General features: G+C 25.8%; 1 protein-coding gene across 1 annotated transcript in view; it reads left to right on the top strand.

Moving 5' to 3' along the window:
- Positions 1–22,159, top strand: part of LOC122531691 (lachesin-like) — a 42,748-nt gene extending 20,589 nt beyond the window's left edge. The window contains exons 4-9 of the mRNA XM_043659810.1: positions 6,694–6,855; positions 15,998–16,147; positions 19,030–19,180; positions 19,263–19,411; positions 21,841–21,900; positions 21,979–22,159. Of these exons, the coding sequence (XP_043515745.1) occupies positions 6,694–6,855; positions 15,998–16,147; positions 19,030–19,180; positions 19,263–19,411; positions 21,841–21,900; positions 21,979–22,106 (800 nt within the window). The 3' untranslated portion in view covers positions 22,107–22,159. The remainder of the gene's footprint in view (positions 1–6,693; positions 6,856–15,997; positions 16,148–19,029; positions 19,181–19,262; positions 19,412–21,840; positions 21,901–21,978) is intronic.
- Positions 22,160–22,406: the final 247 nt, after the last annotated feature.

Below are 22,406 nucleotides of genomic sequence, written 5' to 3'. Positions count from 1 at the left end.
CAACTTTTTTCAATTTATCGTAAGGTCAAATAAATAACAGTGTGATTTCTCTCCTTTGGTAGTATACAACTTTTGTTCAAAACAATTTTTTATATATTACAATATTGAATACACTTGAATTTGATTAATTTTAAACGTGACAGAAAAGAATAAATAAAAGGAGGTTATTCTGTGAGAAAAAAGTAAAAAATGTAGAGTAAAACTTTTTCATTTAAAGCTTTGTTTAAGAAAAATAGAATTTGTTGAAAACTGTTTACTTATTAAATTTTTAAACTTGATTTTATCAAAAATGAAGCATCTTGCAAAAAAAATTTATTCTATATTTTTGAGTTATTTTCGTACACTTGTTATAGCTACCAAGCAATAAAATTTTTTGAATGTTCATAATCTTTTAACAAAGTATTTTCAGATAACTTTTGTTATCTATTTGACCTCATTAATACGTAGTATGTTTTATCCTATTTTTTTAAACATATAGAGAGATGAGACATTTTTGCATGATGTTTTAATTCAAACAAAACAAGCAAAATATTAAATATTTGTATTTAATAGATATATTAATTGATGGATCATCAACATTTTGTATTACTTGGTAAAATATCTGTATTTAACAGATAGATTAATTGATCGGATAATCTAACATTTTATAATATACAGGGTAGTATATAGAATGTATCACAACTCGTGGACAAGAATAATTCCACATGTAAAAATGAGTTTTAAAAAAGGAATAAAATTTTTTCGTCCAAGGCTCAGTGTTTGACGAAACTAAGTTTGAAAATTTATCGAGTATTTTTAATTTTAGACATTAAAAAAAGGACTAACAAGGGATTAATCGATCCGTCAAATTAACGATTATCGAGTTCTTTTCAATATACTGTTATAAAGATAGAAAAAAATGCATTTTGAACACATTTGTTTGTCCAAAGTTTGTTTCTATTTTATTTTCACAAACCAACTATTTCGGATAACTTCATATACGAGTTAAATCTGGTAATTTAGGAAGTCAATTTATTAGTCAGCTACGATAAATCCAACCTTGAGAGAATTTTTCATTAAAAAATTCACGTACATTCCATCAAAAATGGGACAGTGCAATACTAATCATAATTTGAAATGTGTTGCCAATAGGAGTTTGTCTACGATTCTGTGTAACAAATCTTAGGAATAACTTCTTCGAAAATCTTATAACTCTACAATAAAGCATTTTCGGACATATGAACTTTTTTTATTTATTTGATCTTATTAATATATAATATGAATTTTGTTCCTACCTTTTATACACTTTGCATATGTTATCATATAATATACAATATATGAGTGCCATAATGGAAATAAAATTATATGGAAATAAGATTTTTATTTTTATGTTACAAATGTATGATTGTGTCATACCAGAAACAATAGTAAAAAGATTTTAAACCCATACGTTACTGTCATGGGAAAATAAAAAATTCAATATAGATAATGCAATTAATAAAATAATATAAGAATTAATTTATTCAAAGAACACAATTTGTAAAAAAAAAAAATAGAAATAAAATTAATTGAAAGAATTAAATTCAATAGAAATAATATTATAATCTCAATTCGATAACCAAAAATTATAAAAAGAGTACGAAACTATTAGCTCAACTTACTCTAATAATTCCGATTTAAATTATGATAGTGATTTTTTCCATGCAAGTCCTATAATTGAACAAATTCTTGGAACGAGAATGTTCTATAAAAGAAGTACTAATTTATGCTTAACATAAAAATACAAAATCCTTTATAATATACAATATTTTTTAATATTTATCAAAAATTTTCAATTTTATGAAGAAAAGAAATATGTTTTCAGTTCGTATTTAATGATTTATGACTTAAGGCTTTAATGAAAAAATTTTATTCTTTCTTTTTAATTTATTTTTATATGTAAAATCATTTCCCATTTGGTTATTCACGATTTGCGAAATATCTTGTAAGTTCTAAACTTTATTATAAACTTTATTTTCCTTTTTTCAATATACATAATATTCCAAAAATTACTTAACGACACAAAAATTTAATAAAAAATATCATAGATATTTTAATTTCAGATGTAAAGGGTTAAAAATAATTTCAAAGAAAATATTTATTATTTTTTAAAATTCATAAAAGAGAACAAAATTAATTACCTATTTATTATAATAATAAATGTAAATAAATAATGTAATTATGTATTTTTTACATGTACTAACATAATAATTGATGCGATATTGATTAATTATTAAGTCTTATGATTTTTATAATTTTAAATTTGAGTCATTTCAGTAACCGATATTTTATATATATATATACATTATATATATATATATATATATATATATATATACATGTATATATATGTGTATATATATATACATATACATATATAATATATAATATGTGTGTGTGTATTTTTTAATATACTAATGAAACTTATTGTTAGATCATTACTATATTTCAATAAAAATTTATTATTAGCTACAGTAATAAAAGATTGTATTTTATAAAATATTCTTGCTATTCTTTTTCTTTTACTTTACAACCTATTATATTCAACAGAGTATACTGTATAGCAGTCTAACGAGGAACAAAACGTACATCTTTTTCTTCCTTTTTTTCGATATTTCCGTTTCCTTTCCTCTTCATTTAACATCGAGGAACGTGCATAATATAGGAGAGATAATTATTATGTTCTCGACGTTCCGAACATTAGCAATTTCTTGTTCCGCCCTTATCTCTTACTGCTCCTAAAACATGTCTATTATTTATACTAACTAAACATTGAAGACGGCTCATTATAACGTCTCTTGCTATAGTTGTGTCTATAAAACGATCTTTCAAAAGCTTTAATTTATAAAAGTTCAATATACTTTGACATAATTCTTTAGTTTTATTACATTTTATTACGAAAGATAATACCTTTATTTTACTTTACGTTACCTACTATTCTTTTTATAAAATTCTTTTTCCTTCCCTTTTCACAAAAATGAAACATATCATATTCTTTGATTCACAATAATGAATTATTAAAAATATAACTATATTATAAGATAAAAAAAATTATACGATAAGAAAGAGTTATTAGTTTTAAAATGTAGTTTTAATTATTAAAATGTACAGTAACTATACAGTACTATAAACATACTGTAAGAAATTATTCGATAATATACTTGCCTGAAATTCCTTTAATTATTTTCAAATAATATTTCTAGATAATTCGAAAGCGAAATGATTTTAAGTAATTTTATTCATATATGTGATTTAACGCTTGTAAATTGAAGTAACCATTTATATTATTAGTATATATATTTTATTTTAAAAAATTGAAGTTATTAAATAATTGAGAAAAAAATTTTCTTCTTCATAAAAAATCATCTTCTTCATAAAAAATGTATGTGATTTAATTTCTGAAAATTTTCAATAGATAAACTGAAGAAATGTATTTAAAACAATTTTATATATTTATATTTTATTAAAACAATGAAACTTATAAATAATGGAAGATTTTTGAACATGAAATTTGATAAGTTTACATACATAATATCAATAAAATTATGAAATGAAATTCGTAATGAAGCATCGTGTTGAAAATGTAAATACACGAAATGTAAACTTTTTAATAAAAAGTATTAAAATACAATATGAAATATTCGAAATATTCCTTTTGTTCCAGCATTTGACTCTAAAAATCATTATATGGTACATCAATGATTTATCTTAATATACATTTTACAATATGCACAATGCTATATTAAAAAATATATAGCATTTTATTTAAAAAATTAAAGGCTACTTCCTACTTTTAATTAAAAGCCATATTTTATAAGAGGTAGTGTTATTTTTTCTTTTTTACTTCATAATATTCATCATTTATGAAAAAAATACTGATTAATAAATCGGTGAACATCACTTATAATTGTAGTCCATTTTGTTTTAATTTTTAATAATTTAAATGAAATATTCTACTATTAATTTTATAAATTGGTTTAAATTATTTATTTAAATTGTATTCTTGAGGAAATGTACTATTCAATTAACATAGAAAAAGAATTAATTAATATCATTAATCACAAACACATTAGTTTTTTTCCATCTTTAGTGGGAACAGAGTTATAATTCAGTAACTATTATATTTGTATGTATTTAGCATATCTATATATGTATAGAATTATCCTCTATTTAGCATTTCTATACATATATAAAATTATCCAGTATTTAGCATTTTTATACATGTATATACAAATTTTGTTTATACTTAATTTTTTACTAATATTGTCATTAAATTTGATTTTTTGCTATAATGACATTTTGTTACGAAGATCAATTTGTTAAAGATATATTTTTAGAAAATAATATTTCTGTTGACTGGTACCTTTGACTGTTTATCATTAATAGTCAATTTGCTCATTAATTTGTTTGAAATAAATATGATTTTCTGAAAGCATTTTCAATAAATTGACATCTTGGCAGAAAGTGATGTCTTATATAAAATTATTGTTATTTGTTCGTTTTATTTTTATTACTTTGTATAAACTTTAGACTAGAAATCCTGTCTAAATTGTGACGCTGAATCATCTTGATATTCCACCGAATTTTCTTCGCTTTATTGTCTGCTCAATTAAATGCAGAGCGCAAAGACTAAAGACTCATCGTTAAGGCACGCGAGAAATTGTCGAATTTATTCGAACAATTTCTCATATTCTAAATTCTAAGATCTATGTCTATATTACTCTAAATATTTAATGATTAAAAATAGTCAAATAGTCTTTAATATTTATGAAAAATTATAATTATTACAAACAAAATATAATTAACTACATATTATATAATTAACTATAAATTACCTGCGATATTAATAAAGTTAGATTAACAATTTTCAGTTACTAAACATTTTATTTGAATGTCAATTACAAAAGCAGTCAAAAAGCAGTCATATTATTCTTCATAGAGAAAGGCTACTACGTTATTACGACAACTATGAAAAATCATAAAATCTATTTTATATGATATTTAAAAAAATCGTTTAAGGTTTTAAATATTTATAAATAATATTTATTCATCAGAAACAATAAAAAATATCTATTTAATCAACATTTTCGTTTTAATGGAAAATATCATTTTAATTTACTTATCTAATGTGCGAAAAATGTATGTATGTATTTTTTTGAATATGAAACAAGACAATTTAAATACATTAATTCATAATTTATAAAAATTATATTTAAATATCAAATAGATTTAATGACATTAAATAACAGACATTAAATTGTTATGCAAGAGAAAATGAAGTTTCTTACTCTGATGATTCTCTTATTAATATTAGTGCTAATTTTTTTTATTTTCATGACCATAGTAATTCATGATTTAACATGATAATCATGATTTTGATAAATTATACCTTCACACAATTAATCAACTCCACTACTTATATTTAACTAAGAAATATTATTTTTAAATGCAAAATTGCATTTATAATAACATGCATATCAAATAAATTAAATATAGTATTATTAAATATAGTATTATTAAAATATAGTTAAACATTTTTTAATATTAAGTTTCCGATCTTGATTTCCTAACACACAATATGAAATGGAATAATTAAAATTCATACTTTCATTATAGGATTAACAGCATTTCTAGAAAACCCTATATTCAAATGCAAATGAATTCAATGAATAATATTAACATTAAAAATATAGTAAAAGAAAATGGAACATACTGTAGATGACTTCTACATTGATTTTTTAATTTCCAAATCTTTAAGATTTTATAACATGACAAGTATCTAATATATTTGTATCTAATATATTTGAAGAAAATAGATATTTATTTATATAACCTATATTATTTTCCTGATAATGTATAGTACTTTTTTAAGGTACTCAAAGATACATTAATTTTAAATAGATAAATCTTTAAGTTCCTTCATATGTACATATGTATCTAAATAGATAAAACTTTAAGTATCTTCAACATATATCATATTCATTTTTAATTTCTTCGCATAGATGAAATTTGCCATGCCTGATATTGTTTATGATACGCGTTGGTCGAGATATTCCACACTACGTGTCGTGCGAAATGCTCGACATATAACGCTTAGATATTTTGAGTGTTTTTTCATTAGAAAAAAACACTCGCGATATTTTTTCGAATTATTTAGTTAAAAATGAATTCTTGCGACACCGTATTTATGAATATGAAAAGGGTTAGCATTATTCTTTTCTGTACATGAAACAATTCAAGGCATTGTATTGCGTTCAAAGTTTTATATGAATAATATTGCATCGTGAACTATCTTGTCAAAAATCAAATTATGAACAACGTGTGTCAAGATACTTTGTTTCTAAATGCATTATAGTTATTATAAGTATGTATATCCATACGTAGTCAATGAACATGAGTTGACGTCTTTCTAAAATTATAATTATTGTATATTCTCTAATATGACAGCGTTAGCCGTAAAAACTTTTATTTCATATATATTTTTTTCATTATAATTTCAAAATCTATATTTCAATCGCTTCTATGATTAGATTTTGCGCATTATTTCGAAATATATTCTATTTGTTATTCTGAAATTGAACTTGTATAAAGAATAAAAATGACAAGTGAAACATTTCCTTTTTCTTAATAAGGGACAAGTGGTGAGAATATATTTTTTTGACATTTGTTGAACAGTACCACCGGATATCGTTTATGGAGGTGACACCAGCGCCGACTTGGCAGTTTCGGAAGGTGACAATGCAACTCTAAGTTGTCGTGCAACGGGAAGACCAACCCCAAGAGTGTCCTGGCGAAGGGAAGACGGAGAACCCATTCTCATAAGGGCCTCTTCCGCTGGTACATAATGACACTATAAAACTCGTGGGTATCTCCGCGGACAGACCTCTTTCACTTACCGCTTCGTGAAAAAAAAAGGCAGAGACGACGAAGGTTTAATTTCGTTTGCCACCCATTATTTCTATTGTTCGCGTTTCTGTTTCTTGCCCATTTTCATTTTCTTTCTCTACTCAAACTGAACTTTATTACAATGCCTGTGATCGATAATCGCTGTTATATTGCTTTATGTCACTAAAATCAATAACGAAATGCGCAACGCGTAACATTTGAACATCCCGTTTTTATGGCTTTAAATGTCCGTTTTATTGCATTGCATTACACTTTCAATCATGTACGTATATATCCAGTACCTCATATATTTAATATCGCAACTAGTGATACCGCATTCGATGTTTTCCTCTTCTTTCTTTTTTTAGTTTCTTATTTTTTCAAGCTTCGTTTATATAACGTGACACTTTTTCGTATTTTCATTATTGGAATGTGGCACATTTAACTTTCAAACAATACTGTTTGATTATAGATGACTCTAGTAATTTATGTATGTTAAATTACTGAAATTTTTTTGGTATTTGATTTGATTTGTATTTTATATCTTTCATGATAGAGATTTTTAAAATTACAAATTCTGAGACTAAGTGATTTAGTAATTTAAATTTGGTTTAATGAAATTCCTTTTGTGTTTTATATTAATATATTAATATGTTCAAATTGTTGAGAAGTATTCAACAACAATTTGACGAATATAAACACCAGACATTCCTATGCATTCTTTTAATTGAACGTATTTTCTCTTCTTTCTTTTTCGAATGCTAGTTATACGAGTACACATTTACAATTTTTCTGCATTTATATTCGTAAGTGATGATATTATGGAAACATTTCTATTTGTTTCCTTTAACATCGATCGTACCGCAAGCAGAAACTTCAAATGTAAAAGAAATTGAAATTATATTTATTTTAAGTTTGTTTTTTTCTTTTGTGAAATATTGCTTTTTGAATCAGATTTGTTTAATTGAATTTTGTCGTATTTAACTTTATAGTCAAATTTTTACTTTACTTCACTTCATTTTGATACTTTATTTTGATAAAACTTTTATCAGAAGTAATTAAAACTTCCACTACAAGTATCAAATATTAATTAATAAAAATCTGTTACTTATAATATTATTAATAAATGTTAAATAGAAAATCACAAAAGAAAAATTATCGTAACTAAATTAATATTTGTAGCTTAATATATTTTTTAAAAACACCCAATATAAAAAAATGAATATAAGGATTTATGAATATAAGGAAATTAAAAAATGAAATTTTTAACATTTAATGTTTAATATTTGTGATATTTAGATTCGTGGAATTATAGTATATGATTTTGGAAACTATTAACGTCATATATCCACTATTCATATAATACCATACTACTGACTTATACGATAATACGTGTATAATTTAAATTAATGTATAATTCAAATACATAGGCTGTTCAGTCGCAAATATATACCAAAGGATATTCACTATTCAGCACCATGTGACTTTACATTAGTTTCACGTTAATAGGGTAATTAGGCGACACTAATATCCAAATTACGTCGAAGACCTCTTACGGAAAGGAGGACTTACTAGAATAATATGATTTTATATGCGTACCTAGTTGCATCTAAGACTATGATTATATACATATTAATATACATATAAATAGCTTACTTTCACAAGAAGTTCCAAAATGTTTCATAGTACTTATCTAAATAAATTAACGAGCTTATGAACTTAACAGTATTATAATCATTTTGCAACCGATTAATTAATATATTTTACTTTATACACATAAGTTATATGTATAACAATAAAATCAGTTCAAAGAGATAAAATGTAACAAGCCGTTACATTCATATTTATATTTATTCCACTTGGAATATAAGAGTATATAGGAGTATATTTATTACAAATGGAATAGAGAGTATTCCAACTCTCTTTACCTGGTAACTTTGTTATTTTGAATACTGATCAATCGTATTTTTTTCCAATAAAATTCTTTTATAAAATAATTAAAGTATAAAAATAATAAAATGTCACTTCTCTGAAATTTTCAGCTTTATTCATTTTACTACAAAACTTATTAAAAAATTCTTCTACATTTATACATAGAAGATTTCAACGATTTCCACATTAACGGAAATACAAAAAACAATATCTAAAGAATTTGTTTAGATACAGCAAATAAATGCTGTTTTTTTTATCTAGTTACTGACGAAGTTATAAAATTAGATTAAAAATTTACAATTATTTTGTTTTACAGACATAATTTTTACAAATTTTGTGTGTTTATTCTATATAATAAATGTATATGTAATATTTTATATAAAAGATATAGTATATGTATATAAAAGAAATAATTATGTGCATTACATCAGTAACAACATATACAGTGCAACGCAAAGTCAATTAAACTCAAAATAGAGCCTGGAAGGTTTTCATTCTTTTCTTCACTTATGATTTTAAATAATTCTGTCTTATTTGAATATTTGAACTTGTTTCCAGAAGTTTGCAGAATTTTCGCTTTCCTCTCAAATCAGATTGAGCTGGTCAGTTTGAAACTTTTTAAATTGTTAAAATTTGTAGCAGATAATTTGCGTTTAATCATCCTATAATAGAATTGTGTTTCGAATCGTTATTCTAGCAAAACAGCACGTTTTTATTTTTCAAACATGTGAAATAACATGTACAAACAAGTAGAGAAAATGATTTCTCACAGAAAAAGTAAAAAAACAAAAAATATAGAATAAAGTGTTTTGATTTAAGTCTTCATTTCGAAGAAAATCGAGTTTGAAGATTTATCAAGCATACCTGAATTAACTATTTCTAGACGTGACAAAATAATTGTAGAATAAAATAAAATGTAGGACAAAATTTTTTATTTTCAAGAAAATAAACTTTGAGTGTGTTTCGTTACAAATTACTTCGGTACACATCTACTTAAATTTTCACGCTTGATTTTCTCGAAAACGAGCATTTTATACAAAAATTTTATTCCACATTTCTTATTTACTTTTATTTTTATTATTATGTAAATCAATCTCTTGTTAATTATTTTATTCTATCATATCTAGAATTAATTAACTTCAAGTCTATTTAATAAATCTTCAAACTCAATTTTTTCGAAAATGAAACTTCAAATTAAAAAAATTTTATTCCATATTTTTTCCTTATTTATTTATATTTATTATATATCTATTATATCTATTATAAACCATCCCCTGTGCATGTTATTTCAACGCTCCAATTTCATATTTTCTTAACTCAATTGAAAAATTTAAACAGAAATTTATTTCTGATACTAAAAATTACATTAACAAATATTTTTATATATTTTATATATTTTTTTTATATATTTTATGTATTTTTTTGATTCTCTGCTTTTTTATATCTTCAAATTTTTTATAATAAATTTTCAAATAATAGTGTCTAGTAATAAATTATTGCAATAAATTTATATATAAAATAATCCCACCTATTGAACTATCACAATCAATTTTTTTTTATTTCCACAATTGAATCAGTGCCGTGAGTAGCAAAAATCCCTTGCCATAAGATTTGTTTAAAAGTATTTATAGTGTTTGATATCACTTTTTATATCAAATGTGTATTCTTTCTTATCACTTCCGAATTAATTAGCTTTTCATTGGAGAAATTCTCTAAGGTTATATAATATTTCTGTGAATGATTTTCTCTCTTGGCGAAATCAATTTAATTAATACATTATGGATATTATAAACGATTTAGATATTTTAGGCAAAAATTTATTACTATAAAATGTAATAAGAAATAATTTAATATTTCGATACAATCACAATTCAAAATATAATTCCAAAATAATTAAACGATTTTTTTAAAAATATACACTCTCACTCAAAAGTCTTAGGATCTATTTTTATTATTTAAATTACATGTATATTTTATAATATAAGTATTAATAAAATTCTTTGTTCTATGAAATATTATTTAATTTTTCTAGATTTCAAGCGAATACAGAATAGTCTTAAGACTATTAACAGGAATGAATATATTGATAAATTTTCGATCTTTGAATATTAATAAATTTCACATTTAATGCTTATAAGGTAATATAAAATTTTTATTCGGAGAAAGTATTTAGTTATTTACAAAGAGTAAAGTAATAGAAGTTTTAGCAATATTATGAGAATATGAAATGTTATATCTTTTACAAAATTAAACATTATATTTCATTTAATAAAAAAAAGTTAATCTTCAAATTAAAATTGAGGTATTTCTTTATCTGTGAAAAAGTTATTACCATCATATTTGTCTATGTCACAACTTTTCTAAACGCTGTTTTTATGTATTATTTGAAACAACGGAGATACTTGTGATTAACAAAATTGAACAATATGTACGATAGAGATAAAGATGTCTGTTATTTATTGACAGGTTATACATAACTGAAAGGGCCAAAAAAATGTTAATTTCTCAAAAATTTGCGAAAGTAATTACTTTATAACATTATTCTAAATCTCCAAAGTGTAACATCTTAAACTTTTATTTATAGTTTGATTAATATTGTTTCACAAAATGTTTATTTAGAATATTAAATATATTATCGATTTAATTAATTACGAAAAGAAATATTAATATAGAAAGTGAAATTTATTCAGATTAGTTTACATTATCGTTTATTCCACGAAAATAAATTAAACATTATAATATAGGTAAATATTTTGTAGGAATATAAAATGAAATACTATGGAGTAAAATTTAAATAAATGTTCGTAAAATTGATTGCAGAGATTTGTTGATAAATATAATCATCTGTTTTACATGTAGACTGCAAATCTTTATGTAATTTCATATTTTTATGACAGCAAATAAAATTTGTTAAAGAAATTGTACGATTAAATACTAAGTTGAGAGAAGTTGTAACATATTTTTATCATAGCAGGAAGTAAAAGAAAAGCAAAAATTTGTTTCCACTTTCTGGTACAACAATAAGTATTTTATTTTTGATATTTTACATATTTTTGTATACTGCAAACATTTTCTGCAGTTTTGCATCTATAAATTATAAGTATGTGGAGTCCAGTTGTATGTAATTGTACTTTCCTGTGACATCGATAATAAGCATTTCAATAAAGTTGGAAACTAAAAGCGTAGAAATTTTCGGACGTAGGCATATACAGATTGAGCGTAAGAACATGGTAAAGTGAGTATAAAGAAGCAGGTCGTTGAAACAAGTTTCACCTCTTGAACTCGAAGACAGAAACAGCGGGTGCGCGTGTAAAGAAACAGAGGATGAGAATCCTCTTCATGGTATCTTGTACGATACTACACACATCGAAGACAAGAGTCAGAGACATGTACATACATACGCTGGCGAAGACACGTGAAACGGAACCACGAGACTTACGTTTGTACAGCCTAAAGGAGTACATACAGCGTGCGTATACGTATAACATCATTTGTACACATATGAGCAAGAAGCGTGTGGTAGTTTCTGCTGCAGGGTCTCGAGTTGGCAAAACTTTGGTCGATGTAGTTACACTACCTCCTTCCACTTTTCATGGAAGGTAGCTAAAACGTTCAAGACCCGCAATATTTGTCTTTTTTACTTTAAATATTTTTCTTCATCTGCAGCAGCTTACGATTGTCATTGCGAAGACCGCTATTAACGTTTGCTTCCGATCCACGAATTAATGGAATTGACGAACTTACGAGTTAATGGAATTAACAAAAATTTACTACGAAGTTGAATCATTACTTCAAGTTAAATGTGTTTATCTGAAGAACAATATTATTACATACATACTCTTAAGATCTTTTATTTATAATTGTTTATATAATTATTTATATACAACAGAATATAGCTCAACTGCATTAAAGTTTTATATTAAATAAAAATAAAAATTCGTTAATTATTCCCAATATATTAATACATCGATGATGGAAAACGAAACAATTCGTTTAACATATTCCAATAGTTAATGATATGATATTCATTATATTTGTACATTAACAATTGTGCATATATATAACATACTTATTTTTTATTTGATATTCAAAGCGTTTTACAGTGCTTTAGGAACCTTCTTTCACAATTACATTCATTCATAGAATGACTTTTCCGATCTAAAGTTGAGTACCAACGTCCCAGTCAATGACACACGTTGCGACATTGGCTAATGATAGTGATTCTTCATGACAAATTACAAGGAATATGTTAATACTTAGTTCAATGCCATTTAAGTGCTTATAGTAAAGAGCATAACTGAAATTACAGTGAAAAATTGTCGATAATTTAAACTATCATAACTTTGTAAAAAAGAATCATGCAAGAATTTACTTGGTTTCATTTTAAAGCTTAAAATAATTCTTTAAAGATAATTTTACATTATGTAGCGAATGGGAAAGTAAAGTAAAGATATTTTTTTCTTAAAAATTGTAAATATAGAGAGACGTCCAGAAACGTCTGTAAAAATAAAAATATTTTTTCATAATTAGATCCATCATTATTTTGAAGAATGAAGTCTCCCCTCTACAATAACATCTTCAAACTTACTGTCCAATTTTCTTCACCATTTTATTAAACTTTGAGCATTAAGATTAAATGACGAGATGTTAAGATTTTTTAAATTTTTGTCGTTGAATGTTAATATTCAAAGTTCAACGCTCGCTCAAAAATTATGTAGTAAGTTCTAAAAACTTGTTATAAAGAGAAGATTTAAGGAAAAAGTAGCTTTACTTTTCACGCGCTATATAATGTAAAATCATTTTTGAAAATTATGTTAGTAGAGGTCTTAAGCTTTAAAATGGATTATTGGATAATTTTCTTTTACAAAGTTGTTTCTTTACAAACAGTTTAAATTATGACTATTTTTCATTGTTATTGTTTCAGTTATACTCATACAAGATACTTTCGATTCGTGGTTACAACCAAAAAAAAAAGAATAACATTTTTCCACTTTGTTTTCAAAAAAATCGCATATGAAAGTCATTTGTTAAACGTATTCAAATTTGAGCAGGAATAAATAATCAAGGGAATTATTTTATTACTTGCAAAAGTAAGTGAAAAATATAGAATAAAATTTTTTTATTTTCAAAATCTCATTTTCAAGAGGATAAAATTTGAACATATTTGTTTAAAAATTGACTCTGTACATAAATGCATAATTTTCTCAAAAATTATAAAACAATTATATTGCATTCCTCTATTAATTATGTGTGGCTGTCTGAAATTTCTCAAATTCAAGCACCAAATACTTAACAAATATTCAAATTTAATTTTCTCAAAAACGAAGCCATAAATAAAAATATTTTATTCTTTTTAAGACACTTATTTTTTTATAGAGAATCATTTTTTTCAATTGTACTATCACATCGAAAATATCTTATATGAAATACATAAATAACATGAAAAATCATATCATATTTCATTTAATGAGAAAAAAGTTTAAGAAGAGTCAAAAGTAGTTTCATTGCCATATCAATATTATCTCACCGATATAAGTGAGTATATTTTTAATTTAAAAAATGTCTGATGTCAATACGTTAAAGAATTACAGTATACAATAGAATACAAGAAAAACTGACAATACTTATTCACAAACAAATACCAGTTGTAGATTTAAAGAGTGTTACTGTTAAAATGGAATGAAAAGTACAATTCGCATGGCATTTTTAAACTCTATCGATGCTTTTTTTCTAAATATACAACCACCGCTCACGTGCAAGTTGAGTCGCTTTTCTATCTGACGATGACGCTTTTCTTACGAGCTTTACAAACTCGTTAGCGTTCGCTCACTTAAGAAACTCGTTAGCAACCTAAGTAGTGAATTAAGCATATATCTTCTCGTTTCTTCTTTCGCTTACGTTGTGCGTCGAGCTTCGGGCTATCTTGTTCTCTCTCTCTCTCTCTCTTCATCCTCTTCTCATTCCTCTCTTTCTTTCTCTCTCTGTTCTCCTCATCCACACTCTCATTCTCTCGTGTTTGCTTTCTCGTATTTCCGTTCACCCATTCCACTTTGACGGTAGTTTCTTCGTTCAATTGCATTAGTCTGTGGTTTCGACCTGGTTAAAAGTTTTACCTGGATTTGTTTAAATCTGAAAAGTTGCCTTCTTGTCCTGAGAAATAATGTTCTTTCCATTTCGCGGCTTTTCGTTGGCAATCTTTCATCTTTGACTATCTTTCCGGATTGTCACACGAAAGCTCTTCATTACGTTTTCGCTGCGTTATTCTTCGGTTAGGATTCGATTTGTTTTATCCTTACTACGTAGTATAAAAATGAAAGAGACGATTATAATAAATAATATTGCAATTAACTTTATTTAATCTATTCAACTTTATTTAATTAATCTAAATTATTAAAAAATAATTTATTTAATTAATTTAATCTTTAAGGTAATAAAGATTAAATATTTAAAATAGTAAATTTATGTATGGATAATGTTTTTAATTTCAAATATCTTTTTCAAACATGTATTTAATTATCTTCTTCATCTGATTGCTTTTTAAATTTCATGACTAACATCTGACATGACTATAATAATTATTGAATAATATCACATATTTAAATTTATTTTACTCGAAGATAATATGTAAAGCACTTTACATAGATGCTTTCGGAAAATAGATTATAGACTAAGCTTCGTATAATTGACTTCATTTTTCAAATCAAACTTGTTTTATCACGGACGTTGAAATATTTTGAAACTGTGTAGAGTTCGTTATATCCTGAGGGAATATCCTTTCGTTGAAATGCAACAAAAATATTCAATGGTATTTTGTTGACTGTGATAATTGTAACTGTAACTATAACGTCCTGTTAGGGAAAAGGAAGGATAAGAAATGTAACCAAACAAAGTGATAACTAATAATTTTACTCGTTGCTAATAATTTTATATTTTTGGCGTTTTGCAAATATGTATTATCGTGTCTCTGCCTTCGGTAAAGTCGAGCATGTAAGATAAGCAAAACGAGTCGTCGACCGAGGTTATAGAATAAAAAGCGATCTGCAAGAAGCATAGGAAACACGAGGCAAGAGAAAGAAGGCAGGTATTGGTTAAAGGGAGTAAGTGGGGAAAGGGTCAATTTTCAAGAAAATATGCAAACAGAAAACGTTTTCTCGGTGCGCAGGTGGTAACACTTTCGAGAGGCACGAGACCTACAACGGTTCGCTGCTGCAATTCCATCGTGTCGAGAGGCGACAAATGGGAGCGTATCTGTGCATCGCTAGCAACGACGTGCCGCCCGCCGTTAGCAAGCGAGTGACACTCGCCGTGAATTGTAAGCTTGTTTCTTTTCTAATCCTTGATTGTAGTTGGCAGAAAGGCTCCCATCAACGACAAAAGACGACGTTATGATTCCCAAGATCACAACGTGTTCTTTACTAACAATTCATTTGAGTAATTGCCACGATGACTTGAATAATCTTTAGAAATTTTTGTTACGCTTGATAGACTATTAATACATTCAAGATCTATAACTCAACATCTGCATCATTGATTAATATCAACGTTATCATTTATTTCATGGATTGCATCCAAAAATGTTATTCTACTAATAAAATCTAATATAGAATAAAGTTTTTAAAGCATTATATAACGATTGATTTTGACATCACATAAAAAATAATAATATAAGCTTTGATATAAACACGGTTATTAACATATGAAAATAGCGATGTATTATACATAGTAATCGGATACATTACCTAAAGGAACAATTTAGTGAAGAGAAAAAAATACACAATAATTGTGCTAATCTACGAATACGAAAGAACACAAATTATACTTGTAATATCTGTCAAAATAAAAAACCGGATTTATGTTTAAACAATTATTTTGTACAATAATATAAAAATTTTAAAAAAATTTTATAGTTTATGTTTATAATTGTAGAGTTACGATTGTCATATTGTTTGATATTTTTTAGATAATTTAAACAAACAAAAATCGCGTTAAAACATGCTTATTTTACTTCAACACAGTTTAGTTTAATTAATTCTATTGTAAAAATATCTCTGACTATTAGTTATTGGATAATCTTTCCAAAATTTATTAGTCTCAAGTATGTTAATGCTTTCTTACGACGAATCCAAACAAATTAAATAAGAGAAAGATTTATTTACAGACTTCTAATTTGATACAATGATCGATAATGTTTCAGTGATTCTACGATATCGTTGCTTAAGAAAAAGTACGATCAATTCACTTTTCTATGTTACGGAAGCGTAGCGAAAGAGATTCAAGATTGCTTATCAGCAAGTAGAATCGGAGCGAGCTAAACCAAAGGATAAAAGGAAATGTACCGAGTTGTCTGCGGATTTATCACCTCGTGCAATAACGTTTCTTTTGCTTGTAAACTTGGCAATTTAATTTTGTTATATCGTTAAATCATGCAACAGTAAAACATTTTAATATTCGTTTCTTATTGACTTTTTTTTTTTTAATGAAAAGTAAGCTTAACACGATTCTTTGAGAAAGTTTTCTCATAATTCTTAAGCAGATGTACTTTTCCGTAAATAATAAAAAGAACTGTAACGTTGATGCAATGATGCAAGACGAGTTTCACTATACTCGTCTTCAGGAAAATGATTGAAAGAGGTAATTAAAATAGGGAAAATGATAATAGTTATAACTATTTGTGGTAACGCTGAGATCTTTTCTGCCTGTATTTTAACCTAGAATAATGCGTATTATGAACTTTGCAGTTTTAATATGATATATCACATTTTTATTCACAAGTTATATTATTGAATTCTTTATTGATTTTAAATTTAAATACGATTGTATGATTATTCAAATGTATTATTATTTGTTACAAATGTATGTTTCTTCGAATATAAAATAATTTGCATTAATATTTCATAATTACGTTAATTGGTGTTGGTACCTAAATTATTTGAAGAGAAAATGTACCAAACGAGAATTAACTACTCTCAATTTTCATAACGTAACGCAGACTTTATAATTTCACATTGTTTCACAGTAAAGTTTAATAATGAAATATACGACGTGCTATATTTTAGCTTGTTTTACTTTTTCAATAATGCTGTCAAACATAATAATATACTTTTAAAGTGGATATTGCATCGGTAAAGCCCGCATGAAATTATCATACGCAAGCTGTAATTACACGGTTCTATTGTCACATGTATTTCTAAACTCGTAAATTTCCCTTGGTAGTCTTTTAATGAATACACAATAGGATTATATATGTAGTCTTTTAATAATGATAGGAAAATAACCGATAACAAATCACATCGTATAATTTATTTCTTTCTGATCGATAAACAACATTAATTCTTTGAAATATCATTATTCTGCTAGCAAGAACATTAAACTTGTCATTGAAGTATAATCAGTACACAAGATTTCAATTATCATTTGTATCTCGTTATTCGCGTATACTATTGTTGAAAATAAAATATTTTTAAGCTTAAAATCAAATAAATTTCAAAACTGGATTTCAAAAAATCTTTTTGCATAATGTTATGTAAACATTGACGCAACAATACAAGAAAAATAGTCGTTGAAATATTATTACCTCCAAATTACTCGAATATCCGAAAGTATTAAAAGTATTGAAAGCTTGAAATACTAAAAACATTGAATTTCAAACAAAATGTTATATTTATTTAAGATAAATGAAAAAATAAAATTGGTGTTTCCAATACAATTCGTGAATATGGAAGATTTAAATATTCTTGAATACTTTAGAATATTTGCATTTGCATTGCAAAAATATTATATAGAGAAACTGCGAGTATTTACGCTAATTGATAATTTTAAGAAGGCGACTAAAAATTGAAATCCGAATTGAAAAAATTGTTTATTAAATATTATAATGGATACTATACTTCGGATATTTTAAATATTTTTGTACATTATGTATATTCCATTTATTTGTTCCTTTCTAATTTTTCCATAAATGCATAAAAATTTTTAGTCTAACCATCGAATCCTATAATGCGAATGTTTCACATTATATAATCATTTAATGAAATATTAACGGGTTGTGAAACGTCGCATTAAATTGAATAAGGAAAAATGAAAAAGGACAAATTGTAGTTATGTATGTCGTTCGTACAAGGACGTTAATTAAAATCTTGGCAAGCCGTGTAACGCGATGAATATCGGCTAATTAATTTGAAACCGCTTTCACAGTTGCACCTGTCGTCAAAGCACCTAATCAGCTTCTAGGAGCACCTTTGAGTACGGACGTGCAGCTGGAGTGCTATGTTGAGGCATTTCCAAATACAATTAATTACTGGGTAAAGAACCGACGAGGCTCAGAGGACGAGATGTTGCTCGAAGGGTGAGATTATGTGTTCTTTTAATCTTGCACGTTGCTTCGTTTCCTAAAGGCCAGCAAAACTTATTGTCATTGAATTACACAGACTCAAGTATAGTGTACGAGAAGAACGATCCGGATACAAAGTTCTGATGTGGTTGTTGATCAAAGGATTTACCGAACAAGATGTGGGCAGTTACAAATGCGTGTCGACGAATAGTCTTGGCAAAGCCGACGGTACTTTAAGGTTATACGGTAAGTTTTTCACTGTATGGAAGAAAGCGACTCGGGTAATATTGGTAAAGACTTTTTTCACATCTTTCTGCTAGCTGTAATTGTTTAAATAGTTCCATATGTTATATTTCCCATTGTTATATTTCTCTGATGAAGCAAAATTTCGAATAATTCGTCGACACCTATAAATGCGAATTTTTATAATTTCTGTATACTCTGATCTTTGTGTAGCGTTTAGTTATATGTATTATATATACTATACATAATGCCTTATCTAACTGTTTATATACTTGAATTTTAATTTATGAAGTTTGTAATTATAAAACTTTATTTATTTATAATTAAAAAACTTTCATTGAAATCTCATTTCAATTAAAACATTGACTTACATTGCGTACTGAATACCCAATTGAGATTACTGAAAAAGATTTTATGAAATTTATGTCCAATGAGGTATTAAGGTATTTTAAGAAGTTAAAAAATGGATTACCAAGTATTCTTCCAAATGATTACCAAGCGATTTAAAATCTTGAAGTTATTGTTTAAGAAACCTGCTCTTTTATTTTCTTTCATAATTTATAAAGGTTATTTAAAAAATTGATCCTTTCCTTTTTTTTAATTTAAATATAAAGAAAAATTTAGAAATAATGAAATCTCAAATAAGAAAAAATGGAACTTCGTAAAATAATTTTATTTCAAGATACTTTGTAGATTCGTTCAATACTGTAATTTTGTAAAATCAGAAATTCAAGACAATTTTAAGGAAAATCTCATTTGTAAAAGAGACCTAAATATTCTAAAATATATAATCATCAGAATCATTTATCTTTATGGATAATTATAAAAATAAGTCAAGAAATTTTGAACTGGTGGAAAATTTGAAGTATATCTCCTTTTAGTATTACCTATGAGGAATTATATATATGTATGTACATATGTATGTATAATACTATTTATATATTGTACAATACGGCAATTATATGTATACAATGCTATTGTGTATAACATACTTCAACAATCACATTGTTCTATTAAACTGATTTATTAAATTAATTTAAAAATCTCTATTGCGAATTAAAATTATAGTTAAATATATAAAAACATAAAATATCAAATATTTCTTCAAACAACAGAATATTATACTTCATACGTAATTTCAAAAAGCGTTTATGCTTCGATTTTATTGAAATATTGAAAATAGATTTTAGATAAAATAAAATTATTTCTATAAGAACAATGTTTACAAAAAGAATTTTTTATCGACTCAGAAACTATGCATTTTGTCACCTTATTGTTACTTCTTTTAAAATTATGATCATTTTTGGCGAGAATTTTGAAAATAAATTTTTTTTAGGTGAAAATAATGTTTACGATAAGGACTTTTGGCGATTCAAAATTTTGAGAAATACGTTTCATTATTCTAACGTCATTTTTTACTTCACTTCAAGCAGTATTTGATATTATATATACAAATATTTTCAAAACTATATAAAATCTTTTATAAATCGTGCATGTGTTAGAATTTTAATAAACTTGTCAATTCGCTTCTCTTTCCTATTTCCAAAAAAATATTAAAGATATTTTGAGTTTTAATTTCTGAGTTATCAAAAATTCTTTTCATAAGTATCGCCTTTAAAAGCAACTTGTTTTCAAAATTTCAATCAAATTGATAAATAATTATTGTCAGAAATACAATTATTATATGAATTGATATCAAATTAAAATTTTATTTTTATTAATTTTCTATGAAATTATGATATACAGTTGATTATAATCGGCATTAGTATTATAGTGTTGACTTGGAAAACATTTATATACTTAGTTTGCCTTTTCTAGATGTTCATTTCTATTGCCCCATATAAAATACTTTAAATACCTACAGTATAGGTATTATTTCAGTAATCTGACAAAAATTAATCAATTTTTAATTGACTACATGTTGCAATACACAAAATTTTTTTCAAAAAACTTTTTTTCAATAAAAAGTCAAAGTCGCCTTAGTTTTTTAAAATTGACTCTATATATTTTTGGTTTTATAGTATTAGCAATGTAAAGTTAAATTCAATGACCTACTATATCACGAAGCTAAAATGATTTTGAATATAGAAATGTCGTATCAACAAAAACATTATCAAAAATAGATTTAACGTTGATTCCATACTTCATAAATTATGTTGATATTTTACAATAATATTTGCCATGATTTACTCAACATTTTTCCAATCGAGGATCTTCACATTTTGTTGGAAAAGAATTTTTGGGAAGAATTTTAGATGTACATTGCAACATTAATTTTCGTTCGAGATATTGTGTGACCATCGGAAGTGCTTGAAAAATTATTATGTAAATTACTGTCTATACAAAACATATAATATACGTATCCTCATATGTTTTAATAATAGAATAATAGAATAATATCATAATAATACACGTGTATCGTCTATTTTCAGAAATTAAAATCGGTTTCGACAGATCATCGCGTGGAAAAGATCATGTATCGATAATCGGCGGTAAGTTTATCTTTTCCTTTTGTGATAATAATTTTATAAAATGAAGAGGACGAAGCAACATTAATTATGTTTATTTAGGTCTAGCCGAAGCGGCGCAAAGTTCGGGCGCTAATAGCGGTGGCAGAGGATTATTCGGATGTTGGAAAAAGTTATCACATTTCTTGTCGATGTGTTTATTTGTACCAGTGCTACTTTGGCCGCGGTGAAGAAGGCATCCGTTGTTGATCACCGCTAAGCTGAGTGCCGGATAACTTTGTGCCAAAGGACAAGATAAAAGAAAGAATGTTGTGCACATGTACGCGTGTATGTTTGAACGTATACCAAATCAATGAGAGTATTTGGTTCGAAAAAAAAAAGAGAAAATTCGAATTATTTGAATGTCCGTGAGTGAATGATAAGAAATAGCGAACCAAAGAAGAAAATAAATCGAAGGCTCGCATTCTACACATCTTCCTATTTCCCTTTCCTACTTTCAAATGTCGAAAAACATTTTTAGATCAATGGAT

This window comes from Frieseomelitta varia, unplaced genomic scaffold (assembly GCF_011392965.1).
Source record: "Frieseomelitta varia isolate USP_RPSP 00005682 unplaced genomic scaffold, Fvar_1.2 scaffold_411, whole genome shotgun sequence".
In the NCBI taxonomy this organism is placed as follows: domain Eukaryota; kingdom Metazoa; phylum Arthropoda; class Insecta; order Hymenoptera; family Apidae; genus Frieseomelitta; species Frieseomelitta varia.
Note: the sequence above shows the minus strand (reverse complement) of the source record. Positions and strands in the feature narration are given on the sequence as shown.